Here is a 12,753-nt window from a genome sequence, read left to right as displayed (position 1 = left end):
GAATCGTCCGCCTCCAGGCTCCCCCCCCCCTCCGGGCCTCTCCTCTGCCCGGCGGCCACGCCCCCTCCGCCGTTGCCTGGCGAAGCCTGAGGCCTGGCTGGGGCCTGCTCGCCGCTCGCCCGCTGCCGCCGACGCAGAGATGCCGCACGGCTTCAAAGCCGGGGACCTCGTCTTCGCCAAGATGAAGGGATACCCGCATTGGCCGGCCCGGGTGGGTGAGAGACGCGGGGGGCGAGGGGGAGCCCGTCGCTGGGCAACGGCGCCCCTCCCCCCCGAACCCCCTTTGATTGCACCCGGCGAGGCTCTGCATGGGAGGAGCTGGGGAGCGGGTGCATGCGAGGGCATAGGGGGGGGGGGGGGGGTCCCTCCGGCCGCGCCCCCCCCCCAAACCTTGCAGCTGCAATTGCCCACCGATGTTGTAAGGGGAGAGAGTGTGGTCCTGCACCGTGAGGTCTTGCACGCGGTTGGTCCTGCAGGCTTTGCAAAGGTTCTGGGGGTGGCAACGCTCCCTCTAAGCCGCGGAGTCTCGTGAGCAAGGATTCTACTTGGTGAGCCCCCGGCGTTAAAGTCGTGACCGAGGGATCGGGCCGCTGCATCCATTGGTTTTGCTCTTGGAGCCGCCCTTTCCTGAGCGGAGACAAAAATCTGTGAGCTGGAGGTTTAGAGATTGTGAGCTGGCTCACACTAACTGATTTTAGGGGGAACACTGGTGGGGAGGTGCCCTCTTGCACCCAGGGCCCCCCAGAGCAGTGCCACACAGACACACTATTTGGTGACCTTCCATCTGTATTTTGTGTAGGAGGGGACATGGAGCGGGTTGCATTTTTTAGGATGGTGGTTCTTTTTGTTCTTGCTTCCTCAGGTGTTGCATGGGTTTGTGCCGGTGTGTGTGTCGTTGTTGTTGAGGAGAGGGGTTCTCCTACATGACTCGAGATTAGCGGAATTAAAAGATGCTGCATTTGGGGGGATCTCCCACCTGCCTCTAGTAATTGGCGATGACTTTCGGTGGGGGTTGGTAGCAATGTTCCCTCTAAGCTGTGGAGTCTTGTGAGCAAAAATTCTACTTTGTGAGCTACTGGCATTAAAGTTGTGAGCAAGTGATTTGGCTACTGAATAAATTAGTTTGCTCTGGAGCTGTCCTTCCTGAGTCAAGACAAAAATCTGTGAGCTGGAGGCTAAAAACCTATGAGCTAGCTCACACCAACTCATCTTAGAGGGAACACTGGTTGGTGGTATATGCTTGCAGTTCCTTTGGGTGGGGTGGAATCTTTTTTGCATCCACCAAAAGAATGCGTTACCGTTGGGGCTGCATCTCTAATCGTGTGTTAGACGGAAGGAAGGTTGGTTTGGCTGCACTGTTGAGATTTGCATGGTTTTGGTTGTGGGCCTCCGTTGTTGACTTGGCCGGTGGTACCTTTCCGCACTCCTAAATGTGGGGGTATGCTGTATTTGGTCACATTGCTCTTGCCCAGAAATCTTAGCTTTTTTAGCTTAGCTTTTGTAGGGCAGATCATCCTACCCCGAGCTGGTGCAGGTAGGGGAAACTTAAATGGGTCACACTTCGTCTTACGACATGGGTGCCATTTTTGTTTTTCCATTGTTGGGTTTTATGTGGGGCTGACCTTCCATGTCCTGTCCAGCATTTTTGAGGGGTTGGTCTGCCTTCTCTCATTCAGAATTTTATGAGATTGGCAGAATTGGAGCAGTATTGCCCGCAGATTATGAAATGGAGGTGCATTTTCCATACCCTGAGGTTATGCGTGGTATTGGCCATATATGTCTGCCCCATCACAGGGTAGTGGAACCTCTTCCTCCTTGGTGTAGTGGTTAAGTGTGCGGATTCTAATCTGGGAGAACCGGGTTTGATTCGCCACTCCTCCACTTGCACCTGCTGATGTGACCTTGGGTCAGTCACAGTGTTCCCTCTAAGCTGTGGAGTCTTGTGAGCAAAAATTCTACTTTGTGAGCTCCTGGCATTAAAGTTGTGAGCGAGCGTTTTGGCTGCTGTATAAATTAGTTTGCTCTGGAGCCATCCTTCCTGAACTAAGACAAAAATCTGTGAGCTGGAAGCTAAAAAACTGTGAGCTAGCTCACACTAACTCAGCTTAGAGGGAACACTGGTCACAAGCTCTGGCACAGCTGTTCCTGAAAGAGCAGTTTGTGTCAGAGCTCTCTCGGCCCCGCCTCCCTCCCAGGGTGTCTGTTGTGGGGAGGGGGAGGGAAAGGAGTTTGTCAGCCGCTCTGAGACTCCCAAGTGAAGGGTGGGGTATAAATCCAATCTCTTCTTGTTGTTGTTCTGAAGTGTTGGGGGGGGGCACTTCAGGGATCTGGTTTTGTCTTCTCCTATACCCAGGGTCTTGCATTGTAGGGTCCTGCACCCCCATAACTTCACATAGAAGCATAGAATCGCAGAGCTGGAAAGGGCCAGACAGGCCATCTAGTCCAACCCCCTGCTCAATGCAGGATCAGCCTACAGCAGTGATGGCGAACCTTTTAGAGACCGAGTGCCCAAACTGTGACCCAAAACCCACTTATTTATTGCAAAGTACCAACATGGCAATTTAGCCTGAATACTGAGTTTTTACTTTAGAAAACAAAACTCATACATTAACTTAAGATGGTCCAAACAAAGGAAGGAAAGCTATCCCAAATGCTTTCATTTACTTAAAATTATTTGGCAGAGAATTCGACACTTTAATGATGGGCTGGGCCTGGCCACCATCTCCTATATAGGAGGTGGTGGCCTGGCTGGGGCGATGGCATGCGTGCCCACAGAGAGGGCTCTGAGTGCCACCTCTGGCACCCGTGCCATAGGTTCGCCACCACTGACCTAGAGCACCCCTGGCAAGTGTTTGTCCAGCCGCTGCTTAAAGACAGCCGGTGAGGGGGGAGCTCACCACATCCCGAGGCAGCTTCAGTATGCAATTTCTTTCTGCACCCCTTTGATTCTGTGATCTGTGTGTTTGGGGTGGTATTTCCAAGTTGAGCCCCACTGCCCACAAACCCCACAGAATCATACACTTGGGCAGCCTTTGCTTTGCTGTTCTTGTCAGCACCTGGGGAGTGGAAGAGAAGAAGAACATTTCTCCATACCTTGAGGTTTTGCATTTTTTAACTTCTGTCCATCATCAGGGAGGCTACTTCTTTACCTTCCAAACTGTTCATCCGTAGCCATGTATTATGGGAGGGGCTGTGGCTCAGTGGTAGAGCATCTGCTTAGAATGCAGAAGGTCTCGGGTTCAATCCCTGACGTCTCCACCTGAAAAGACCAGGTGATGCAAAAGACCTCCGCCTGGGACCCTGGAGAACCACTGCCAGTCTGAGTAGTCAAGACTGACTGTGATAGACAAGTGGTCTGATTCAGTATAAGGGAGTTTCATGTGTCCATGTATGTATTTTCATATATAGTGAGCTTTCTTGTGGCTTGTGTTCCCAACCTCCACAACTTTGCAGTTGCAAGGGAAGGTAGGCTGGGCCCCTACATACCATATTGACCCTGAGACTCTGCATATAAGACAGTTAACAAAACATACGCACACATATGCGAATTGTATTGCTGTTATAACTGAAGCCTGTTATGTGAATTTAAGAGGGTCCTGTCTCTTTTTTGATGGCGTGTGCGTGGCAGGGATGCAAACACTTCCATGAAAGTTCCTAGAATCGTAAAATCATAGAATGTTAGCATTGGAAGGGACCTTGCAGGTCATCTAGTCCAACCCCCTGTACTCTGCAGGAGCATAGCCGAAAGAGAGCCCTACAACATACCCGAAAGATGGTCGTCCAGCCCCCGCTCGAAAAGCGAAGGAGCCTCCACCACCTCCCGAGGCAGACTGTTCCACTGCTCAACCACTCTTACAGTTAGGAAGTTCCTCCTGATATTTAGCCAGTATCGACTCCCTTGTAATTTCCACCCATTAGATCTAATCTTGCATTCCGGAGCAAGAGAGAATAGATCTGCTCCATCTTTTACATGACAGCCCTTCAAATATTTGAAGACAACAATCATGTCCCCTCTAAGGCTTCTCTTTCCCAGGCTACACATACCCAACTTTTTAAGCCTTTCCTCATAAGACTTGGATTCCAACCCTCTCACCATCCTGGTTGCCCTCTTCTGGACACGCTCGAGCTTGTCAACATCCTTCCTAAAATGTGGTGCCCAAAACTGGACACAGTACTCCAGGTGAGGCCTGACCATAGCAGAATAGAGCGGAACTACCACCTCCCGTGATCGGGAGACAATGCTTCTGTTAATGCATCCTAAGACTGCCTCCTTTGACTGAGCCAAGGGTGGAAGCCACAACTACTTTGCTTGGCATTTACCATCACCGTATGGTGGGTGTGGGTGCCTGGATTGGGCAATGCAAAAGTCCTGCAATCGGGGAGGCTATACTAATAGCTCATGCACGTGCTCCGCAGTCCAAAGTTGGGAAGTGGAATTTACAGGATTTAACTTGTGATTAGCTCTGTATATTTACCCTTTGGGCAATAGGCATATTGCACCTCTGCAATCATTACGGAAGAGAATGTTAGGCTGTTTTCATCTGAAGCTGGGAGGCGGAGGAGGGGGGATATGGCACATAACTGCTGCATGAGAAATACCTCTTGCACCTCCTCCGTATTGGGGAAGAGGATGGTTTGTGTATAGGGTGTATGAAGAAATGCATTTTCTCCTGGGAGGTTAAAGGTAAAGGTTCCCTTGCTCGAAAGCCAGTCGAATCCGACTCTAGGGTTGCGGTTTTGTCTTCTTTTCTCTGGGAAGGAGGAAGTCCCTCAATGGCTTTCCAGACTCACCTTTATACAAATGGAAAGACAATGGGGTGGCCAAGCCTTCCCCTTCTTTCCCCCCCCCCAGGCAGGGAACAGAGTTTAGAGGACTAGGGTCTAAAACAACTCCAGGGATAAATCTCCAGGAAGGGGCTGGAGGAAACACTTCTCTGACCTGGCCTAACCTGGTCAACTGGGAGGAGAGACAGAGATGATAAAATCTCCATGCAACAGGAAGTAGCTCTCTTTCCCCGGGATGCTTCAGGGAGGAGAACTCTGAGCTGTGGTCCGCAAGCAGGCGGCCGTTGGCTGTGTGGTTGGCCTGGACATCTGAAGGGAGCCTAAAGGCAATGGCAACTCTGTAGAGAACTAGAACAGCTAAGCGAGCCTGTGCAACTTTACCATCAGATAGGGCCAATGCTCCCTGTAAGCTGTGGAGTCTTGTGAGCAAAAATTCTACTTTGTGAGCTACTGGCATTAAAGTTGTGGATGAGCGATTTGGCTGCTGCCTAAATTAGTCTGCTCTGGAGCCATCCTTCCTGAGCTAAGACAAAAATGTGTCAGCCAGAGGCTAAAAAATGTGAGCTAGCTCACACTGACTCAGCTTAGAGGGAACACTGGATAGGGCGTGTATAGCGAGTGGGACAGAGGATTTGCATTTTTGTCCTAAATTATTTTGAATTCTCTTGCTCAGTCTGGCGCTGTGCTAAAAGTATGCCTGTAAATATTTCCTTTTAAAATAAATACTCATTAACCTTTGATGCTGGACGTGGTTCTCTGTACCACATAGACCTCCACTGTCTCCAACATGCTATTTGAATATGTGGGAGGGTACGAGCTTTGCTGAATCAAAAGAAGTGAGCAGTGACTCACAAAAGCTCATCTCCTGCCACAAATTTTGTTAGTCTTTAAGATGCTACCTGACTCTTGTTCTTTTCCATTGCTTCTGCATGTCGTAGTGTCTTGTATTGGTGCCATCAAGTTGCAGCCAACTTATGGTGACCCTGTAGGGTTTTCAAGGCAAGAGACAACCAGAGGTGGGTTGCCGTTGCCTGCTTCTCCATACCAACCCTGGACTTCCAGTTTGGTGTAGTGGTTAAGAGCGGCAGACTCTAATCTGGGAGAACTGGGTTTGATTCCCCACCCCGCCCCGCCCCATGCAGCTGCTGGTGTGACCATGCAGCTGCTGGTCAGACACAAGTTTTCTCAGAGCTGTTCTCTCAAGGGCAGTCCTTGAAAAAGCTCTCTCAGCCCCACCTGCCTCACAGGGTGTCTGTTGTGGGGAGGGGAAGGGAAAGGAGAGTGTAAGCTGCTCTGAGACGCCGAGTGAAGGTTGGGGTATAAATCCAATACTTCTTCTTCCTCTTCTTTGTCTTCTTCTTCCTCCTCCTTCCTCCTCTTCTTCCTCCTCGTCCAGCTGCTCTAGGTCCATGATTATTTTGATTGCTCTTTTCTGCACCTTTTCAATCTCTACAGAAGAAGACGAAGAACAGATTGGATTTATACCCCGCCCTTCACTACCCAAAGGAGTCTCAGAGTGTCTCACAAACTCCTTTCCCTTCCCCTCCCCCCAGCAGGCACCCTGTGAGGTAGGTGAGGGGTGAGAGAGCTCTTTTGAGGACTGCCCGTGAGAGAACATCTCTGAGAGAACTTGTGTCCGACCAAGGTCACACCAGCAGCTGCACGTGGAGGAGTGGGGAATCAAACCGGGTTCTCCCAGATTAGAGTCTGCGCTCCTAACCACTACCACCAAAACCAACTCTTCTTCTAATCCAGGTACTAGCTGGGGCCCAACCTGCTTAACACATGAAATCAGATGAGGCTGGGCTGGCCTGGGCCAGCCAGGTCAGAGCTATCTTGTATTTGGTGTAGCTGAATTCTTGCAGCCCTGGACTTTGTGTCTGCTTTTACGGGCTGGGGTTCCCTTCGTGCCGCCTAAAGCGGTATGAGGGGAGCAGGGCTTCTGACAGAGACTTGGCGACAACAGGATCGACACCACCCCCCCTCAGCCCAAACAGTGTTGGACCCCAAGCCTTCTGCATTTGTGCACCCCAAAACCACCGAGGGGAAAAATGTAGCTTTGAGCGCTCCCAGGCACCTGTGACTTTGCATTGTGGGTAAGACCCAACCGCAGTGATGGCGAACCTTTTAGAGACCGAGGGCCCAAACTGCGACCCAAAACCCACCTATTTATCGCAAAGTGCCAACACGGCGATTTAACCTGAATCCTGAGGTTTTACTTTAGAAAAAACAACTCATACGTTAACTTGAGATGATCCAAACAAAGTAAGGAAAGCAATCCCAAATGCATTCATTGACTTAAAATTATTTGGCATAGAATTCGACACTTTAATGATGGTCTAGGCCTGGCTGGGGCGATGGCACGCGTGCCCACAGAGAGGGCTCTGGGTGCCACTTCTGGCCCCCGTGCCATAGGTTCGCCACCACTGCCCTACCGCATCCTGTCGTTTGCAGAGCCCCCCACCCTCCCTGCGGTTCCGAGGGTCTTGTTCCTGAATTACCCCACCTGCCTCACAGGGTGTCTGTTGTGGGGAGGGGAAGGGAAAGGAGAGTGTAAGCTGCTCTGAGACGCCGAGTGAAGGTTGGGGTATAAATCCAATACTACTTCTTCCTCTTCTTTGTCTTCTTCTTCCTCCTCCTTCCTCCTCTTCTTCCTCCTCGTCCAGCTGCTCTAGGTCCATGATTATTTTGATTGCTCTTTTCTGCACCTTTTCAATCTCTACAGAAGAAGACGAAGAACAGATTGGATTTATACCCCGCCCTTCACTACCCAAAGGAGTCTCAGAGTGTCTCACAAACTCCTTTCCCTTCCCCTCCCCCCAGCAGACACCCTGTGAGGTAGGTGGGGATGAGAGAGCTCTTTCGAGGACTGCCCGTGAGAGAACATCTCTGAGAGAACTTGTGACTGACCCAAAGTCACACCAGCAGCTGCACGTGGAGGAGTGGGGAATCAAACCGGGTTCTCCCAGATTAGAGTCTGCACTCCTAACCACTACCACCAAAACCAGCTCTTCTTCTAATCCAGGTACTAGCTGGGGCCAAACCTGCTTAACACATGAAATCAGATGGGGCTGGGCCATCCAGGTCAGAGCTATCTTGTATTTGGTGTAGCTAAATTCCTGCAGCCCTGGGCTTTGTGTCTGCTTTTACGGGCCGGGGTTCCCTTCGTGCAGCCTAAAGAGGTATGAAGGGAGCAGGGCTTCTGACAGAGACTTGGCGGCAACAGGATCGACACCGCCCCCCCTCAGCCCAAACAGTGTTGGACCCCAAGCCTTCTGCATTTGTGCACCCCAAAACCACCGAGGGGAAAAATGTAGCTTTGAGCGCTCCCAGGCACCTGTGACTTTGCATTGTGGGTAAGACCCAACCGCAGTGATGGCGAACCTTTTAGAGACCGAGGGCCCAAACTGCGACCCAGAACCCACTTATTGATCGCAAAGTGCCAACACGGCAATTTAGCCTGAATACTGAGGTTTTACTTTAGAAAAAACAAATCATACGTTAACTTGAGATGATCCAAACAAAGGAAGGAAAGCCATCCCAAATGCATTCATTTACTTAAAATTATTTGGCATAGAATTCGACACTTTACTGATGGTCTGGGCCTGGCTGGGGCGATGGCACGCGTGCCCACAGAGAGGGCTCTGGGTGCCACCTCTGGCACCCGTGGCGTAGGTTCGCCACCACTGCCTTACCGCATCCTGTCGTTTGCAGAGCCCCCCACCCTCCCTGCGGTTCCGAGGGTCTTGTTCCTGAATTATATGAATGTCCGTGTGTGCGGAGGGGTGTTCCTGCGAGCCTCTTTCACAGACGCACTGCGTTTCATGCCCCATGTGGTTGGTTAACTCAGCCCCAGTTCTCCGCGTGGAGAGATTTGGAGGGGGCCGGTCATGTGCTCTCACGCTTGCAGAGACAGGAGTTGACAGCCCACAAACGTACAAGTCAGTCGCTGGTTGCTTCTGAGATGACATGTACACGTGTGAGAACGCTTCTGAGACTCTGCGTTCCAAACCAGAGGTCGGGAAGAAAAACGGAGCTTATTAAGGACCAGCTCTTGGAAACCTTCGGGTGGGCGAGACGCTGTCTCTTCGAATTTGAATTGGAGGCCTTGCTGTAGGACAAGGTAGTTGATTCTCATGCACCCGCTAGAGCAGGAGTCCTCAGCCTTTTTGAATAATATATTTATTGGCTTTTGAACACCAAGAAAAGACATATACACAAAGAGACAAATCATCTTAAACTCTCCAAGGTGTTCTAACAAAACATAACATAATAAATTCAAATTAGTTTTTGGTTTTCCCATCCTTATACCGAAGATTTCCAGATATTTCCAACAAATACATTCAGTTAGTCTTGACTTCCAAATAGTTATTTTACAAATATATATTTTGCAATAATACATGGCAATTATCTTCTATTACATCTAAACCATCTACTTATTACATGACCTCATAGAGTTTAAATCAAAACCTTAAACAAATAAGTTCATTTCTTTTTTAACATTCATATAACAAGTATCAAGTCTCCAGAATTTTTAGTCATTCTTACTTTATACTCCTACTGTTTGCTTCTATTGCAATTTTCTAAGTTCTCTGATAAAAACCAACACCAATTCACCTATATATTGCTTTTTCTAACAAAAACATTCATTTAATCTGATTTTCAATTAATTAATGTTACAAATATATATTTTCCTTTAGCACGTGGTAGTTACATTCTATTACTACTGTTCCGTCTATTTGCTATATAAAAATTTACTAGGAAAAATTTAAAGCAAAACCTTTAACAAATAAACTCATTTATAGCCTTACTGGAAATTATGTGTAGTACTTTACCAAGAACATATACCTATTCTTTTACAGCAGTCGCATGTCCAGTATCCAGTCGCCTCGTATTTTTTCATTTCACTCTTACTTTATAATCTTACTATTTACTTCTGTTGCTACTATTTCTAGGTTCTAACATGGAAACCAGAATCAATTCACCTATTTGTTACTTACTCTCCTAATTACCGCCTCCCAACAATCATTTTTGTAACTTCACTAACATAATAATTGTTTTGTCTCATATTTCTATTTAATCACAACTTAAAGTAAAGCTGCCTCACAATTCCTTATTTCATTATTTCTTGTTTTGCAGCCTTACATCTTTATAAACTAAAATATCTAGTATAGTTTATTTTATTTTATTATCAAATTTATACACCCCCCCCCCCCCCACCAACAGGGCCAGGGCAGCTTCCAACATGACATATAAACAGCTTAAAAACAGAATTATTAAAAATACGCAGGGCTCTTTTTGTAGCTGGAACTCCTTTGCATATTAGGTGACACACCCCTAATATAGCAAATCCTCCAAGAGCTTACAGTAGCCCCTGTAAGCATTAGGGATGTGTCACCTAATATGCAAAGGCGTTCCTGCTACAAAAAGAGCCCTGGTAGAATCCAACTCAGATTTACTTACATTCAGTATTTAACAATATCCATATGAAAATTAAATAAGCCACCAAATAGTACTGAAATGTTTCACCGTAATTCTCCATCATTACTCACAAACACTAAAAAGAAAATGATCCAAGGCTCAAATCATATTGCATTATTCTTTTCTTAATTTTCTGTAACTTCTTTTTTGCCAGAACCATATTTAAGTGTCTTAGTTCTTTGTAAATGTAAAGTTCCACTTCCAGTCCTTGCCATTTTACTTCCAGCGTGCTAGTGGGACATGACTTTCCGATAACTTTCAGCGGGGCTCTTTTTGTAGAAAAAGCCCAGTAGGAACTCGTTAGCATAATAGGCCACACCCAACAGCAGGAACTCATTAGCCTATTAGGCCACACCCCCTGACAGCACAGCTCATTAGCACATTAGGCCGCACCCCCATGTTACCAGAAGGGTGGTCATCCAGCCACACCTACCTTTTGCTTGTTATTCTGTTTACCTTGTTTGTTGTCAAAACCCAGGGCCTTTTTTTGTAGCAGGGACTCCTTTGCATGTTAGGCCACACACCCCTAATGTGGCCAATCCTAATGAGTTTCTGCTGTTGGGTGTGGCCTATTATGCTAATGAGTTCCTGCTGGGCGTGGCCAACTCGGGAGCCAGCCGGAACTCCGTTCCTGTGCGTTCCTGCCCAAAAACAGCCCTGACTTTCAGTCTTTTATTGTCTCTGGTATGTTTGGTACTTTTCCTTGTGTGCTTCCCTATTTTTCGCTTAGCAAGTTTAATCAGCTTGTCACATGATGAGTCTTGGTAGCCTTCTTTTGTTTTTTCTAACTTCAAAGCATTCCTTATTGGTTTCTTTATACCGTCCACTTGGTTGATTTGGCTTTCGTATCCTGTTGTAGGTAAAGTCTCTCTATCTTGTAGCACATTTTCTTGGTTACATTCTGGTTCTTTGCCAACACTTTGATAGGATAGCAAAGGCTTTTTCTCATCCTTCCAGTTTAAACAAGAACTCAGTGGTTTCTCCAAGAGATTCTCACATGCCATTTTAGCTGCTTGTTGAATCTCCTCACTATACAAAACTGGTGGCCTAATTAAAAATACAGTGGGGAAGAGAGATAAGAGAATACAACGAACACTGTGGTTGCAGCAGCCACTGGAACAGTGTCATTTCAGTCTGCGTAGCCAATCAGATGCCCCGCTGGGCAAGTGCCCCACTTGGCTCCACCCACTTTCTCAAAACGCTTGGCGGGCACCCAAAAAGGTATCCCTGGGCACCTGCTCCAGCAGTTATTCTGTCTCATGCGCTTCTGAGGGATCCGGATCCTTACCGGAGGTGCCTCACTTCAAAAAGGAGGCGGACAGAATGGAGCGGGTGCAGAGGAGGAGCCAGTCTGGTGTCGTGGTTAAGTGCGCGGACTGTAATCTGGGAGAACCGGGTTTGATTCCCCACTCCTCCGCTTGCACCTGCTGGATGACCTTGGGCAAGCCATAGTTCTGGCACAGCTGTCCTTGAAAAAGAGCTGTTCTCTGAAAGAGCTCTCAGCCTCACCTACCCCACAGGGTGTCTGTTGTGGGGAGGGGAAGGAAAAGGAGACTGTAAGCCGCTCTGAGACTCCTTCGGGTAGCGAAGGGCAGGTTATAAATCCAGTCTCCTCTTCTTCTTTTTCTCTTCTTTTGAATCGGACTGGAGACCCAGCCCTAGGAGGGAAGGCTGAGGGGCTCTGGAACGCTCCATCTGGAGAAGAGGAGGGGGGGGACAGGATCAGTGTTCCCTCTAAGCTGAGTTAGTGTGAGCTATCTCACAGTTCTTTAGACTTCGGCTCACACGTTTTTGTCTTCGCTCAGGAAGGATGGCTCCAAAATAGTCATCGGGAAAACCTGGACATCTTCAACTCCCCCTACGGTCCAAATGTGGCAACACAAGGTGTGGGATCTTTTCTTATTAGAGAAAATTCATATGATCACCAGTAAAGACTGCGACACCAATGAGTTAGCCAGCCCTCTGGATATTTGCTTCCCTGTCTTAGACACTCTAGACCAGTGGTGGCGAACCTATGGCACGGGTGCCAGAGGTGGCACTCAGAGCCCTCTCTGTGGGCACGCGTGCCATCGCCCCAGCCAGGCCCAGACCGTCATTAAAGTGTGGAATTCTCTGCCAAATAATTTTAAGTCAATGAATGCATTTGGGATTGCTTTCCTTACTTTGTTTGGATCATCTTATGTTAATGTAGGAGTTGTTTTTTTCTAAAGTAAAACCTCAGTATTCAGGTTCAATTGCCGTGTTGGCACTTTGCGATAAATAAGTGGGTTTTGGGTTGCAGTTTGGGCACTCGGTCTCTAAAAGGTTCGCCATCACTGCTCTAGACTATAGTAAAATGGATTTAGGAAGTGCCAATGTAGTTAAATTTAATCTCCTGACATATGGCTAAGCTTAATCCCTAGTAATGTGAAAGTCAAAGGTGTTTTTTAGTAATATGGTGCCTAATACATGCTGCTAAGTATAAGCCTAGGTGTTCAAGCTTACATG

General features: G+C 48.0%; 1 protein-coding gene and 1 non-coding gene across 3 annotated transcripts in view; both read left to right on the top strand.

Annotated features, from left to right (window-relative positions):
• Positions 1-47: 47 nt before the first annotated feature.
• LOC107106596 (hepatoma-derived growth factor-related protein 2) overlaps positions 48-12,753 on the top strand; it is a 59,977-nt gene continuing 47,271 nt past the window's right edge. For both annotated transcript variants that reach the window (XM_015406785.1, XM_015406778.1), the window contains exon 1: positions 48-211. In XM_015406785.1, the coding sequence (XP_015262271.1) occupies positions 140-211 (72 nt within the window). In that variant the 5' untranslated portion in view covers positions 48-139. The remainder of the gene's footprint in view (positions 212-12,753) is intronic.
• TRNAS-AGA lies at positions 3,187-3,258 on the top strand. The gene has a single exon. It is a non-coding gene; the product is annotated as a tRNA-Ser (tRNA).

The sequence above is a fragment of the Gekko japonicus genome, unplaced genomic scaffold (genome assembly GCF_001447785.1).
Source record: "Gekko japonicus isolate JY-2015 unplaced genomic scaffold, Gekko_japonicus_V1.1 scaffold1972, whole genome shotgun sequence".
Taxonomy (NCBI): Eukaryota; Metazoa; Chordata; class Lepidosauria; order Squamata; family Gekkonidae; genus Gekko; species Gekko japonicus.
The sequence above is the reverse complement of the archived record's forward strand: the minus strand, read 5'-3'. Positions and strand labels throughout refer to the sequence as shown.